Genomic DNA, 14,389 nt, shown 5'->3' on the forward strand with positions numbered 1-14,389 from the left:
GGGATCAGCGCTCTGAAAGCACAGGGCTTAGGGAGAATGCGGACATCCGTCTCCGGTTCTTCTCCCAATCAAAATACCCACCGTTTGCAGCCTCAGTATTGAATGGTAAGGAAGAAGTAAAGTACAAAACTCAAACCCTGCCAGGCGGGGTGGCACACACTTGTAATCCCCGCACTTGAGAGGCTGAGACAGAAGGATCATGCAGGTTCGAAGCCAGCCTTAGCTGGCTTAAGAGACCCTGTTTCCAAATAAAATATAAAATAGGTCTGAGAGTGTATCCCAGAGGTAGAAGGCCCCTGGGTTCCATCCCCAGCACCACCAAACAAACAAACAAACAACAACAACAAAAAGCCTCAAACCCTTCAACTTGTAGTCGCCCATTTTCAATCCCTTTTAGCACTCCCTAATCCCTGTCCTGTAGCCAAGTCCAGATTTGAAGGAAGAAGAAAAAATACAAAATTGAAAAGCTTAAGCCTTTGAGATAATCATTTCTCTCAAAACATATTTATATGATCAAAAAGTCAGAGATTCCCTTTTATCTTTTAAATTGGAAAATATATCAAAGTCTGCCTCTCAATTTTGAAAAGTGTATTTGGGAGGCATGGGTTGGCAAATGTTTTCTGTAAAAAGAGCAAATATTTTCAGCTTCACAAGACATATTCTCTGTGGGAACTACACAATTCTGTTCTTTTAGCATGAAAGTGGCCACCGCCTGTAGATTGTAAAGGAAGAGGTATAGCTGCGTTCCAATACAATGTTCTCCTCATAACAGATGGTATACAGAAAAAAGGAATGGAATACTGATACATGCTGCACAAGAGAACACATGTTGCATTATACCACTTCATATGGACAATAAAATGTCAAGAAGAGGCAAACCTATACAGACCGAAAGTAAATTAATGATTTTTGGGAACTGGGAGGAGGGGATAATGAAAGTTTCTTCTAATGGGTACAAGGTGTTTTGAGGGTTTTGTTGTTTTTTTCTTTTTCTTTTTTTTGCATGATGAAAATGGCATGTAAAGCTAGATTATGGTGATGATTGCACAACTCTGGAAATATACTAAAAACCATGAATTGTACATTATATAGGGGTGAACATGATGGAATAAAAATGGCATATCAACAAAGCTGTTTCTAAAACAAATGTGGGGTTGGATTTGGTCTTTGAATCAAAATATGCTGACATCTCCCATCCTGTAATTTTTTTTAATGATTAGAATTATTTAAAGTTTCACTTTGACCTGGGCAAGGTGGTGCATGCCCGTAATCGTAGTACTCGGGAGGTTAAGACAGTAGGATCTCTGGTTCAAAGCCAGGCTCAACAACTGTTTCAAAATAAAAAAAGGAAAAATGGATAGGAGTATAGGTTAGAAGTAGAATGTCTCTGGGTTCAATCCCAGTAATAATACTACAATTGATAATAATAATAATACATTTTTTAAAATAAATTCTATATTAAGTGTTATCTGTTCTACTTGTTTCGTTCCTTCTCTTTTTGGAAATATCCTTTGTCTGTATTCCTTGAAAGTAACTGCTTCCCCATTATATGTGTCCTGGGAAAGGCTGGTCCTAGAGAGGGAGCCGAGGCAAGCAAACCTCTCCTCTCTTAACCTGCTACAAAGAGCACCTGGTTTGCCCTTAGTGGAAGATGATAGGCAATGAATGCAAGAATGAGGATTCATAGTAAAAAACTCGAATACTGAGTTTAAAGTTTGGGGATAAATTCTTTCTAATTTCTGGAGGGAAACAGATGTGGCTTGTTGTTGTTGGGATGCGGGGGCAGAACTGAGGCCCACAGAGCTGTTCTCGGCTGTGCTGATGATGACCCCGACCACAGGTTACCTTGCTTTACCTTCTCTCTCACACTGGAGCCCTTGCCATCCTGGAGAGCAGAGACATCCTTGGAAGCGATCACACATCTCCCCGTTGGTGCAACTGCACCTCAGCTTGCAATCTGGCCCATAATAACCGGGGCTGCATGCTGTGGATACGTCACAAACCAGTGTTAATACCAGGGAAGGAACAGGACTGAGGCTGGAGGGGCTGGTTGTAGTTTTTCCTCCCATAATCAGCTCTGCTGATTCACATAAGCGAGTGTGTGATTTACCTGAAACACCAGGAACTTAAAAGGGCAAGAGTTCTGCTTTCAAAGAGTGGATAAGTTCTTGTCAGGTTATCCTTTTCACAGATACAACTATTTTTGTGGGGAGGAAATACTTGAAAGCAACAGAGTAGGGTGGGCGTGGAACTGGCAATTTCTAGAGGGGAACTGAAATTTAGAAGATAGGAATGGTGTGTTTCTCATTTTTCAGCTTTTCACCTTATTGTTGGGTATACTTGACATCTGGTTGGGAGGCTAAAACTCCAAAGAAAACCTGTGATCTTACCAACTTGAAAAATCAGAGGAAAGAGTTGGGACAACTGTACCTGGTGGAGAATAGGAGGGGAATCTCAGAAAGAGAGAGTCAGAGAGAGGAAGATTCAGATCTTTGGCTGAGCCACACATGGTGGTGCAATCCTGTAATCTAGTACTTGTGAGGCTGAGACAAGAGAATCACAGGTTCAAGGATAGCCTCAACAATCCAGAAGGACCCTGTTTAAGAAAAAAAACAGGCTGAGGGGTGTATCTGGGAGGAAGATTACCCCTGGGTTCAATCCCTAGTACCAAAAAGATCAAATTAAAATTAAAAAAAATCTTTGGCTGTTCCTTGAACTATACACACTCAGTGCAGACTCAAAGCAGCCCAGCTAAAGATAAAGGAGCTGACCTCAGTGTGACCTGGTGACTAAGTCAATTTGCAGTTTAAGTCCTACCAAGCTAATTGCCTACTAAAATCAAACAAAACCGAATTGACATTCCTCAAAAGAATTATATCATACTCCAGAGTCTCCATGATGTAACATTCACAATGTCCAAGAAACAATTCCAAATTACTCAATACCAGAAGAAATGAAGAAATATGGTTCATTCTTAAGAGAAAAGAAAATAAACAGAGAACAATGGTGAGGATTTAGATACTGGAAATAACAGTCACCATTTTTAAAGGAACTATAACTAGGCTCAGTGACATAAGAGAAAATATTTACAACAACTGAAACAATGAAATATTTCTGCAGAGAAGTAGAAACTGTAAAAAGAATCAAAGAGAACTAAAAAGTACTATAGCTGAAATGCAGATATCACCATGTGGATTCAGCAGTGGAATGGAGATGACCAAAGTCAACGAACTTGAGGCGAGAGCAAATAGTCTCCAATCTGAAGAACAGAGAGGGAAAGGTTGGAAAAAATCACGAGTCCCAGGTACAATATCACATGGTCCAACACACGTGCAATTGCAGGATCAAGGAGTAGAAATAATACTGGAAGAACTAATAGTTGAGAACCCCTGGGTTTATTTCAATTTACACATTCAATAATTCAGTAAACCCCAAAGAAGGTAAATATAAAGAAAGTTATGCCTACATATAACAGTTTCAAACTATCAAAAACTAAAAGTAATTTAAAATGTCAGTCTTTGTACACCTGATCTCAACTTTGATGTAAGATCAGAGTATCTCAGTCATTCTGTGTGCTCATAGGACCATTGACTTACCAGAGACTTACTCAATTTTCTAGAACAGTTCTTAGAATTTTATAGATGGAATGGGGCATGGTGATACATACCTATAATCCCAGTATGTGGGAGGCTGAGACAAGAAGATCACAGGTTTGAAGCCAGCCTCAGAAACTTAACAGAACCATTTTTCAAAATAAAAATAAGAAAAACTGTAGGTGTAGCTTGAAGGCAAAATACCCTAGAGTTCAATTCCCAGAACCAAAAAGAAAATTAGTAGATAGATGGTAAGTAGACCAACTGTCCTTATTATGGACATTACTAGAAGGCTTTTATCCAAATTTGATATAAAATCTTGTTCCTTGGGGCTCTGATGGTTTGTTTCAGTTGTATAACTTACTCACCAAGCCAAGATATGGTCTTTATTTTTAGTACCAACCACAACTAAGTGATCTACAAATTAATTCAAGCCCTATAAGAACTGCAATGGAATTTTTCACAAAAACAGAAGAAATAAACCTGACATCTATATGAAACCCCAAAGTGATCTAGAATAGTCAAAGAATATTGAGCAAGAAGAGCAAAGCTAGAGGATAACACTAGCTCATTTAAAAATATACTACAAAACTACAGTAATCAAAACAGTATGGTACTAACATTGAAGACAGACCTATATACCAATGTAACAGAAATCCCAGAAATAAACACACATTTACCATCAAATAGTTCAACAAAAGTACCAAGAGCACAAAAGTGGGATAAAAATAATTACTTTAATAAAATATGCTGAGAAAACCAACAATAAACAGGAAAATGACAATAGATAATCATTTCACACCATATACAAAAGTCAACTCAAAATGGATTAAAGACTTTAATATAAGACCTGAAATTGCTAAACTATTAAAAAACAAAGAAAATATTTCTGACATTAGTCTGGAAAATGGTTCTTTTGGATATGTCCCCAAAGAATAGGAAACGAAAGCAAAAATAGACAAATGGATCACATCAAATTAAAAATCTTCTAATAGTAAGTTGACAGAGTGAAAAGACAATGAATGGAATGGGAGAATATATTTGCAAAGCATTCATCTGATAGCCAGAATATATAAGAAACTAAAACAACTCAAGAGCAACCTAATTAAAAATGGACAAAGAACCTGAGTAGATATTTCTCAAAAGGAGATGTGTACATGGCTACCACAAGCCAGGTATGGTGGTGCATATCTGTAATCCCAGGACTTGGGAGGCTGAGACAGGAGGAACACAGGTTCCAGGCCAGCCTCAGGAAGTTAGTGAGACCCTCAGCAACTTAGTGAGACTCTGTTTCAAAATAAAAATATAAAGGGCTGGGGGTATGTCTCAGAAGCAGAATGTCCCTGAGTTCAAACCACAGTAACACACATACACACAAACACACACACAAAATGGCCAACATGTATATTAAAAAAATGTTCAATATCACTAATTATCAGAGAAACACAAATCAAAAACTACAATGAGATACCACCTCAAATCAGTTAAAATACCTTTTATCAGTAAGACAAAAGATAACAAGTATTGGAAGGATGTGGAGAAAAGAAATACTCATATACTGTTGGTAGGGATGTAAATATGGAAAACAATGCAGATGTTCCTAAAAAACAAACAGAACAGAACAGAACTGCCCTCTGATCCAGTAATCCTGCTTCTGAATTTATATACCCAACGGGAATGAAAGCAAAGGCACGCTCTCCCGTATTCACTGCAGCATCACCCACAGCCAAGATACGGAATCAACCTACATGTCTGTGATGAACACACACACACACACACACACACACACACACACACACACACACACAAGGGAGTGGGGGAGGAATGATATTCAGACTTTAAAAAGGAAGGAAGTCCTGTCACTTTTGGCAACACGGGTGAATCTGGAGGACACTAAATGAGATAAGCCAGGCGCTGAAGCGTGGATATTGCATAGTCTCTTCTATATGTGGAACCTAAAAACATCAAACTTCTGGAAGCAGAATAGAATCGTGGTTTCCAGAGGCTGTAAGGGGTGGGGGAGGGAAGACATTGGTCAAAGGGCGCGAAGGCTCATTTATGCAGAATGGACTGTTCTGAAGATGTACAGCATGGCGACTATAGTTCATCAATGCTGTACTGTGTCCTTGAAATTTGCTAAGAGAGTAGATCTTGAATGTTCTCACCACACAAGGATACCACTCTGAGGGGATGGGTATGCTAATTGACTTGATAGTGGCAGTCATCAAGTGCTACAATGAGGTCCTTAGCTGAGAGGACCTAACTGCTTCATCTTCAGACCTTCATTTATTTCTGGATCTGACCTAAAAAAATCTCTGACTTTAATGGTCTACGCAGAAGGGGGATAATCCATGGTCTTCCTCGCTAAAATATCATCTGAAAACCAACAGCAACAGAACCACCGGGACCTTTACTCAGCCATAAATAAAAACAAAACTGTGTCATTTTCAGGAAGATGGATGGAACTACAGAATATTACACTAAGATTAGCCAGTCTCAGAAAGTGAATAGTTGTGTGTGTGTGTGTGTGTGTGTGTGTGTGTGTGTGTGTGTATTTCTCATATGTGAAAGCTAGGGAGAAATTGGGCAACAAAAGAGACCTCAGATAAGGGAGTAGAGACTCCAGCGGAGCAGGGGGAGGGATTCAGGAAGGGAGAAGAGGGGACAGAGATGTAAAGAAGGTAACAGTTCAAATAACGCTATGTACGTATATGAAAGTCCCTGTACTAACCTCAATGACATGTATAGGGAAGAGCTCCTATAGGGAGGCGGTGGGATCTGGAGGAAGCACACCAAGTGCTCCTAGCACTGTATACCTCATTGTGATATAAAATTACAATACACCAATAAAAGTATAAAGAAAAAGAAATGCAAACCCTCAGGCCCAAGTCCAGAAAGCAAAATCAGAACCTGTGTTTTATTTTTATTTTTATTTTTATTTTTTGGTGGTACTAGGGGTGGAACCCAGAGGCTATCTACCTCCAGGCTATACTCCCAGACACACACACACACACACACACACACACACACACACACAGACACACACACACACAGACAGACACACACACACACACACACACACACACATATATAATTTTTTTTGAAACAGGGTCTCACTAAGTTGCTGAGAGCCTCACTAAGTAGCTGAGGCTGACTTTGAACCTGTGCCATCCCCCTGTCTTAGCTTCCCAAGCACAGGGATTACAAGCATGTGCCACCACACCTGGCTGAATCTTTGTTTTAATAAGGTCCCCAGGTGATATGTATGAGAAACATCATAAGGTCTAGAGTCCTACTGTGAATATGTAATTTCCTTTGCGTACAGCTGTTATTTAAAGCCCTGGAGCCCAGCAGTAGGTAGCTGGCCTAGCAGCCCATGTGCACCCTACCCTGTGGTGTCCAACCACCAGTGTCTTTTCCCCTTACAGCAGCCAGACTTTTGGGGACGAGGGTGTGGTTGGCACATACCTTCATTGCACTGCAGCCCCTTCCAACCAGCGGCACAGGAACATCCATAGGGGTCAGGGAGACAGAACACATAGGACTTGCATCCCTCAGGCCCGCTGCACCTTTCTTTACAAGTTCTGCCAAATGTGTGTAATTCGCAAGCTTTGAGGGGTTGGGGGGGGAAAAAAGGCTTGATTACATCAAATTGCAACTTCTTAAAATGGGTGTGTGTGTGTGTGTGTGTGTGTGTGTGTGGTACTGGGGATGGAACCCAGGGACATTCTACCTCTGAGCTACATTCCCAGCCCTATTTTTTATTCTTTATTTTGAAACAGAGTCTCACTGAGTTGCAAAGGACCACACTAAGAAGCTGAGGCTGTCTGCAAACCTAGATCCTCCTGTCTCAGGCTCCCAAATGCTGGGATTACAAGCATGCGCCACCAAGCCTGGCATGATTCTTCTCTTAAAGAATCTCTCCTAGACTGGTGAGAAAACAGTCTATTCTTAGCAAGATGCACACGCCCTCATGGCCCATTTTACAGATGACAATCCTGACTCCCGGAGAGGACATCAGGCCACTATGCAACAGCTTGGCAGGTTGTGCCCAGAACAGGCCTAGGGGGTGGCATTCACGTTGTAGATATTATAAATCTGTGTATTCATTAAAACTTTACAGAGGTTGGCAATAACCTTGAGGAAAGGGCACCTTCTTCTAAGGCTCACAAGGTCCATGGGTACTGGCAGAGGCCATTTAACTCTCACGCTCATGTGTGTCAGGTCTAGTAATGATGGTGTTCACATCCCCAGCGCCCTTCACTTACCCTTCTCACACGTCCTCCCCATAAACCCAGGGGGGCAGATGCATTCGCCAGTATCTTCATGGCAGACACCATTGTTCACGCAAGCAGTGCAGGGGCGATTGCACTCAGGTCCCCACTTCTGGGCTTCACACCCTTTTATCAAGGAAAACAAGGTGGCAGTGAGCAGCTCACATTCACTCAGCAAACTAATGAGCACCTATGTCAGTCATTTTAGTGGATACTGGTGAATGAAAATAAAATACAGTCTCTGCTCTCTAGAAGCTCACAGTCTAATATGGGAGACAAGCATTCAAACAATAAACAGTAACAGAAACAAACAGAAGGACCACCCAATCCTGTCTTACAGATGGAAGAAGCACAAAGGAAGGCTCCCTGGAGGAGGTGAATGTGAGAAGCATGTGCAGGGCCACCTGAGCAGCAGAGAGGATGAGGCTCCAGAATGCGTTCCAGGCCAAAGAAGGCAGGAGAAGCCAGCTGGGCATTTCTGGGAGCTGCAGGTGTGCTTACAGACTGGAGCAGTGGTTGGCAAAGTGTGGTCCTTGACCAGCAGCATCTCCAGCCCCTGGGAAGCCGATAGAAATGTGAACCCCAGAGCCGGGCGTGGTGGCGCATGCTTGTAATCCCGGCATTCGGGAGGTTGACACTGGAGGATTGCGGTTCGCGGTCAGCTGTTATCTACTTAGTGAGGTCCTTTGCAACTCAGTGAGACCCTGTTTCAAAATAAAGATTAAAAATATAGGGCTGGGGGTATAGCTCGGAGGTAGAATGCTCCTGGGTTCCATCCCCATTACTGGAAAAAAAAAAGAAGAAGGAAGGAAGGAAGGAAGGAAGGAAGGAAGGAAGGAAGGAAGGAAGGAAGGAAGGAAGGGAGGGAGAAATGCGAACCTCGGACCCCATCACATTGCCTCCTAAATGAGAACCCCTGGTGGTGGCCTGGTCTACCTTCAACCAGCCTTCACAGTGATCCTGAGAGATGCTAGCAGTTGAGGTCCTCTGGCCTCAGGGATGTGGGGGAGGGATAATGCTGATAAGGGAAGGAGTAGCTAGTAGTTCTACCTATTGTTTTTGGTGTGTGTGTGTGTGTGTATGTGTTTGTTACTGGGAATGGAACCCAGGGGCCTTCTGGGCTACACTTCCAGACCTATTTTATATTTTATTTGGATACAGGGTCTCACTAAGTTGCTGAGAGCCTCACTATGTAGCTAAGGCTGGCTTTGAACCTGCGCGATCCTCCTATCTCAGCCTCCCAAGTCCTGGGATCACAAGCGTGCGCCATTATGCCTGACTCTTTTTTTTTTTTTTTTTAAATCTGGAAAGCATGTAATAAATAAGGGAAACAAGATATACAAAACCCACAGCACACTGAGGGAAAATCTTTCTAGATTCTTCTTACCTATTTATCTCTCTTCAACATTTAGTGATTTGAGGTTGTTAATGAAGTACAAGTATAACTTTATTATTTTAGTACTGAGACTTGAACCCAGGGGCATTCTACTTCTGAGTTGCACCCCAGCTCTCACCCCCATATTTTGTTCTGGGGACTGAACTCAGGGGTATTCTACCTCTGAGCTATGCCCCCAGTCCTTTTTATTTTGTGTTTGGAAACAGGGTCTCGTTTGGTTGCCAAGAGTCTCCCTGTGTTGCTGAGGCTTCAGGAATTTAGTTTCAGTTCTAGTTTGAAGCAAATTAGTTTCTGGTCCTGAATGTTCATCTCGCTGTGGTAAGCCTGGACCTGTGCCTGCAGCTGATGTAACCTTATCATCATCTTTGGCAAGAACTCCTGGTTATCAGTATTTTCTCTAAAGTAATCAGAAAAAATGTCAACACAGACCATTTCTTACAGCCTTCCACTTTAGAGATAAAGCTATAAAATGTCTAAACGATAATATTTATATGCCCTAACATATAAAGGAGGAAGCCTCTACACACTTAGCAACTTCTAGAAAGCAAGGTCACAGGTAAGACACACTTATTTAAAATCATGGCAGAGGAAATAAGTCACCTGTGACATGAAACTGAGTCCCCAGCTCTGTACCTCCCCGTAGACCTAGCCCAGCGCCGCTCCTAACCCCAGGAAGGAGGAAAGAACACAGCTCCAGGGGCTAAGAGGAATGATCTCTTGGGACTAGAGAAGTCAGGAAGCATTGGTTGATCATCAACAAGTATCTAATTAGGCTCTTTTCTTTAAAAGCCTTGTGATTCTGTATTTTAAGAAACCATATATTCAGAGCACAGAGAGAAAAGTGATATTGTGTCGGGGAACAAATTTATACTGAAGAGAAATCCGATAAATATAACCAATGTAACTTTTCATGCACAATGGTTAAGCACTCTCTATTTCTAGCTCCAGTCATTCTGGAGAGATTCCCTACAGATGAGATAAAGGGACAGATGTCCTCAGTTTATCTCATTTCTTACTGAACATCGAAGAAATCATATTGAGGAAAATATTTTTAAATAGGACGATTATGACCAAACCCAAACTTCCTTTGAATAACTTTAGATATTAGAGTGCTTCTCAAATTGTTTTCACTGAAGTACTTCTTACGGTGAAGGGGAATGAGCATGTGTTCCAAGCAATCAGAGGTAACTTGGAGATGAACATGTGTTCAGTCTTTTGCTTTATCTTAAGAATTCAGGTGAGTTTCTAACTCTAGTCTACATTAAGTCGTATTTGTTTTGACATTTTTAAAAGCTTTTCCATTATGATGCTATGATGTAATATTAAGTAATCTTTAGCCTCCGCATAGTGCCTAGATTCTGACACCCTTGGAATCTCCCAAGTGATGACTGCCCAGTATATGCCAGTGAGATGACTGGTGGTCAGGGGCCCCTAAGTGGCTTCAAGATAAAATCTGGTCGCCAGAAAGATCAAGGCATGATTTCAAAAGCTGTGACATTCAGCCCCACTCCCATTCTCTGGGGAGAGGCAAATCTTGCCACTGGCACTAATGGCCAATGATTTAAATAATCCACCCATTTAATCGGGCCTCCATTAAAACTGAAAAGGTCACAGTTCAGAGAGCTTACCACAGGGTAAAGTGTCTGGAGAGAGCATGGAAGCTCTGTCCCTGCCCTCTCACATGTCCTCCTTTGGCTGTCCATCTGTATCCACTGTAATATCTTTCATAATAAACTGGTAAATGTAAGCATTTTTCTGATTCCATGATCTATCCTAGCAAATTTATCAAGTGTGAGGAGAGGATCTTGGGAATCCTTGACTTACAACCATCTGTGAGAAGCACAGGGCACAACCCAGGGCTTGCAACTAGCATCTGAGTGGGGGCGGTCTCATGGGACTGAGCCCTTACCCTGTGGGATCCGGTGCTATCTCCAGATAGATGAAGGTGGAGCCAAGTGAAGCTGTAGAACACCCAGCTGATGCTCACTGGAGAGCTGCTTGGCATGTGTGACTTCGGTCACATAGAGTGTCAGAAGGGTTGGGTTTAAGGAGGGCAGAGAATAGCAAAAGCACTCTGCTTCTGCCATTCTCAAACGACCATAGGTCAGTCTTTGTTTCCAGTGTTCCTAGACATGCATTTCACTTATTTCAGACTAAATTCCCTGGTACACGATGTCCTGAAACTATCTAAATGAAATCAATGCAGATTTCTACCTTACCATTCACACTCTCCTGCACAGTGGAATAAAAAGGGAATTAAAAGGGGCTCAGGTCAACAAACCTGCAGGTAGAAGTAAGTGAGAAGCCAGCAACTCAACTGGAAGCTGAATACTGCAGTGTTACTATCATCAAGCTGAAACTTTTACATTTATTTATTTATTCATACTGGGGATTGAACACGAAAGCATTCTACTTCTGAGCTACACTCCCAGCCATTTCTATATTTTATTTCAAAACAGGACCCCATCAAGTTGGTTATGGTCTTGCTAAATTGCTGAGACCGGTCCTGAACCTGGCATGTTCCTGTCTCCACCTCCCAAGTACTGGTATTATAGGCATGTGACATTGCCCCTGGCTCAAGATATATTCACACAAACACTGCCCTGATATTTAGTAGGAGAAAATTCAAGCTCAGTAGTCATTGAGGTTGAAACAGGTCCTGGACACATGGACAGATTTCTCTTGATTCAAGTTTGAATAATCCTTCCTATAAAATACTTTGCAGTCAGGCATGGTGGCGCATGCCTGTAATCCCAGCATTTGGGAGGCTGAGACAGGAGGATCACAGGTTCAAAGCCAGCATTGGTTACTTAGAAAGGCTCTCATCAACCTAGTGACACCCTGTTTCAAAATAAGAAATAAAAGGCCGGGCGTGGTCCCACGCTTGGGAGGTAGAGACAGGAGGATCACATAGGCTCGAACCCAGCCTCGCTGGCTTAAGAGACCCTGTTTTTAAAAATACATACACACACACACACACACACACACACACATATATAATAGGTCTGGGAGTGTAGCCCAGAGGTAGAAGGGTTCCATCCCCAGTACCACAATAAATAAATAAATAAATAAATAAATAAATAAATAAATAAATAAATAATCATGCTGGGGGTGTAGCTTGGAGGTAGAATGCCTCTGGGTTCCATCCCTAGTGCATAAATAAATAAATAAATTACTCTGCTACATTTATACCCATAGAGGTGGTTTGGCTTGGGGTATAAACATATTTTTCATACTTCTATTGTCATTGCAGTATCTGTCTACCTAATTACATGTGTACCTGCTCTGATTTGAAATTATCCAAGGGATAGATATTTATCTTGTTATACTGTATTCCCAACATCAATACAATGCTTAGCATAGAATTATAATAAATATATTTTGTTGAGTGGATGAACATAATGCAAAGCCAAAAAAGCTATCATCATGAATTAGAGATATCAATCAATCATCAGAGGAATGACAGAGCAGCCCAAGTACTTAGACCTGAAGGCCCGACTACTTAATGTCAGAAATAACCTAACAAGCTGGGGAAATCTTAGGGCAAATCTTTTGCTTTCTACAGACCAATTTTCTGTAAAAACTACTCATGATGTTTAGTCCACTTCAGTAGTGAAAAAGTTTTCACTATCCATTTGCGGTGGCACGTGCCTGTAATCTTTACTTCCAACTAAACATCCTAACAACTCCAATCCACCATCACAGATGGTGGCCTCTCGGTCACTTACTCCGGACTATCAGCCTGGTGAAGGCAGATGTGAAGAGGTTTCCTCCTATGTACCTGGCCGAGTACACGCCAGCGTCCTGGGGCTGCGCATGAGGCAGGTGCACTTCTAAAATATCAGGTACTTCGTGCCGGGGCACTGAGTGGATAAAGGAACCTGGGGAGAGAGAAAAGTGGGAGCAACAGGTTGCATTCAGACGCTGCTGTTTCCTTCTGTCCTTGCAACCAATAACCTTGAGAACAACCTCACATTCTTTGTGGCTAAACTTGAAACTTACTTATCACACTTTGATGGTGTGTGTATGTGTATGTTTAGTTTACTTGGTTAAGTAACTACACAGTGGTTACCACAGTGAGGCCCCAAAAGAGGGTTTCGTAGACAGGACTCGATAAGCCTGTACCATAACCACTTTAACTTTTGCCCCTGAAGTCCAATAGGACAATGATCCACTATGGTATGTGTAATCTTCTGCCTCGCACCGCGGTGCTGGAAGAAAGGGAGACAAACACTCACCGTTTTTGTAAATCACTGCATCTTCTTCTTTAATTAACACCTTTTTGAAAGATATATTCACATTATCTCCTTTGTCCACAGTTAGAGTCAAAGTAGCTGGGAGGAAGGAAGCTTTGAAAAGAGAGAGAGAAACAAAAATACCAAAAATGAGATCACACATTTTTCCCCAGAAACAACTGAACCCTGAGCTTCCACAGATGAGCCCTGGCACTTGCCAGAAATCAGCTGGTTTTCAAAATATGAAAAACAATGGTCACTTTTTAAAGGTATATAGCCTTTTAGGAATTTGATGAAAGAAAACAAGTCTGTAAAAATATTTATATGTACAATATATACATACATATGTATGTGTGTATACACACACACACACAAACACGTACACATAAACACACACGATTTTTCCATGCAACTGATTGAGGAGGTGAGGACTTTGTGTTGATTCGCATTTATTATCAAACTGAGTCCTGATGTTAACTCTAAACTATATTAATTATGAATCTGCCATCCTCCTCCAATTGCTACCAAGTTTGCTCAAAATGGAAAATAATATGAATGGAATATGGGTTTCCTCAAAATGAGAGAGGAAAGAACATCTGCCTCATGGCTGTCTCTTGGTCCTGTTGTGTGGTGGTGATTATGTTGCTCAGAATAATTCTAATTGCTGTAGAGTGCTCCCAGCATTTCCCAAGTCCACAATATTGTATTTATTAATGGTGTAAATAACACAACATTGGAGAGTAAAGACATGGATGGGCTCTAAACTCTAATATCTTACCTTCTGCCTTTAAACATTATATATAAATATATAACTTGTATATAAATATAGAATGTTTACATGAACTGACATAGTTATGGGACTGGACAGTACTGGGAAGAAATGAGGAGTTA

General features: G+C 41.4%; 1 protein-coding gene across 6 annotated transcripts in view; it reads right to left on the reverse strand.

Annotated features, from left to right (window-relative positions):
- TEK (TEK receptor tyrosine kinase) overlaps window positions 1–14,389 on the reverse strand; it is a gene marked incomplete at both ends in the record, with an annotated part of 115,901 nt that overhangs the window by 43,301 nt on the left and 58,211 nt on the right. For 3 of the 6 annotated variants that reach the window (XM_080709104.1, XM_080709102.1, XM_080709101.1), the window contains 4 exons: window positions 7,062–7,202; window positions 7,862–7,993; window positions 12,992–13,144; window positions 13,502–13,612. In XM_080709104.1, coding sequence (XP_080565230.1) covers window positions 7,062–7,202; window positions 7,862–7,993; window positions 12,992–13,144; window positions 13,502–13,612 — 537 coding nt within the window. Of the gene's footprint in view, window positions 1–1,855; window positions 1,985–7,061; window positions 7,203–7,861; window positions 7,994–12,991; window positions 13,145–13,501; window positions 13,613–14,389 lie in introns of all 6 variants that reach the window. The other 3 variants (XM_080709100.1, XM_080709099.1, XM_080709103.1) reach the window with 2 other exon arrangements.

Source organism: Muscardinus avellanarius (assembly GCF_963383645.1).
Source record: "Muscardinus avellanarius genome assembly, chromosome: 13".
NCBI classification, from domain to species: domain Eukaryota; kingdom Metazoa; phylum Chordata; class Mammalia; order Rodentia; family Gliridae; genus Muscardinus; species Muscardinus avellanarius.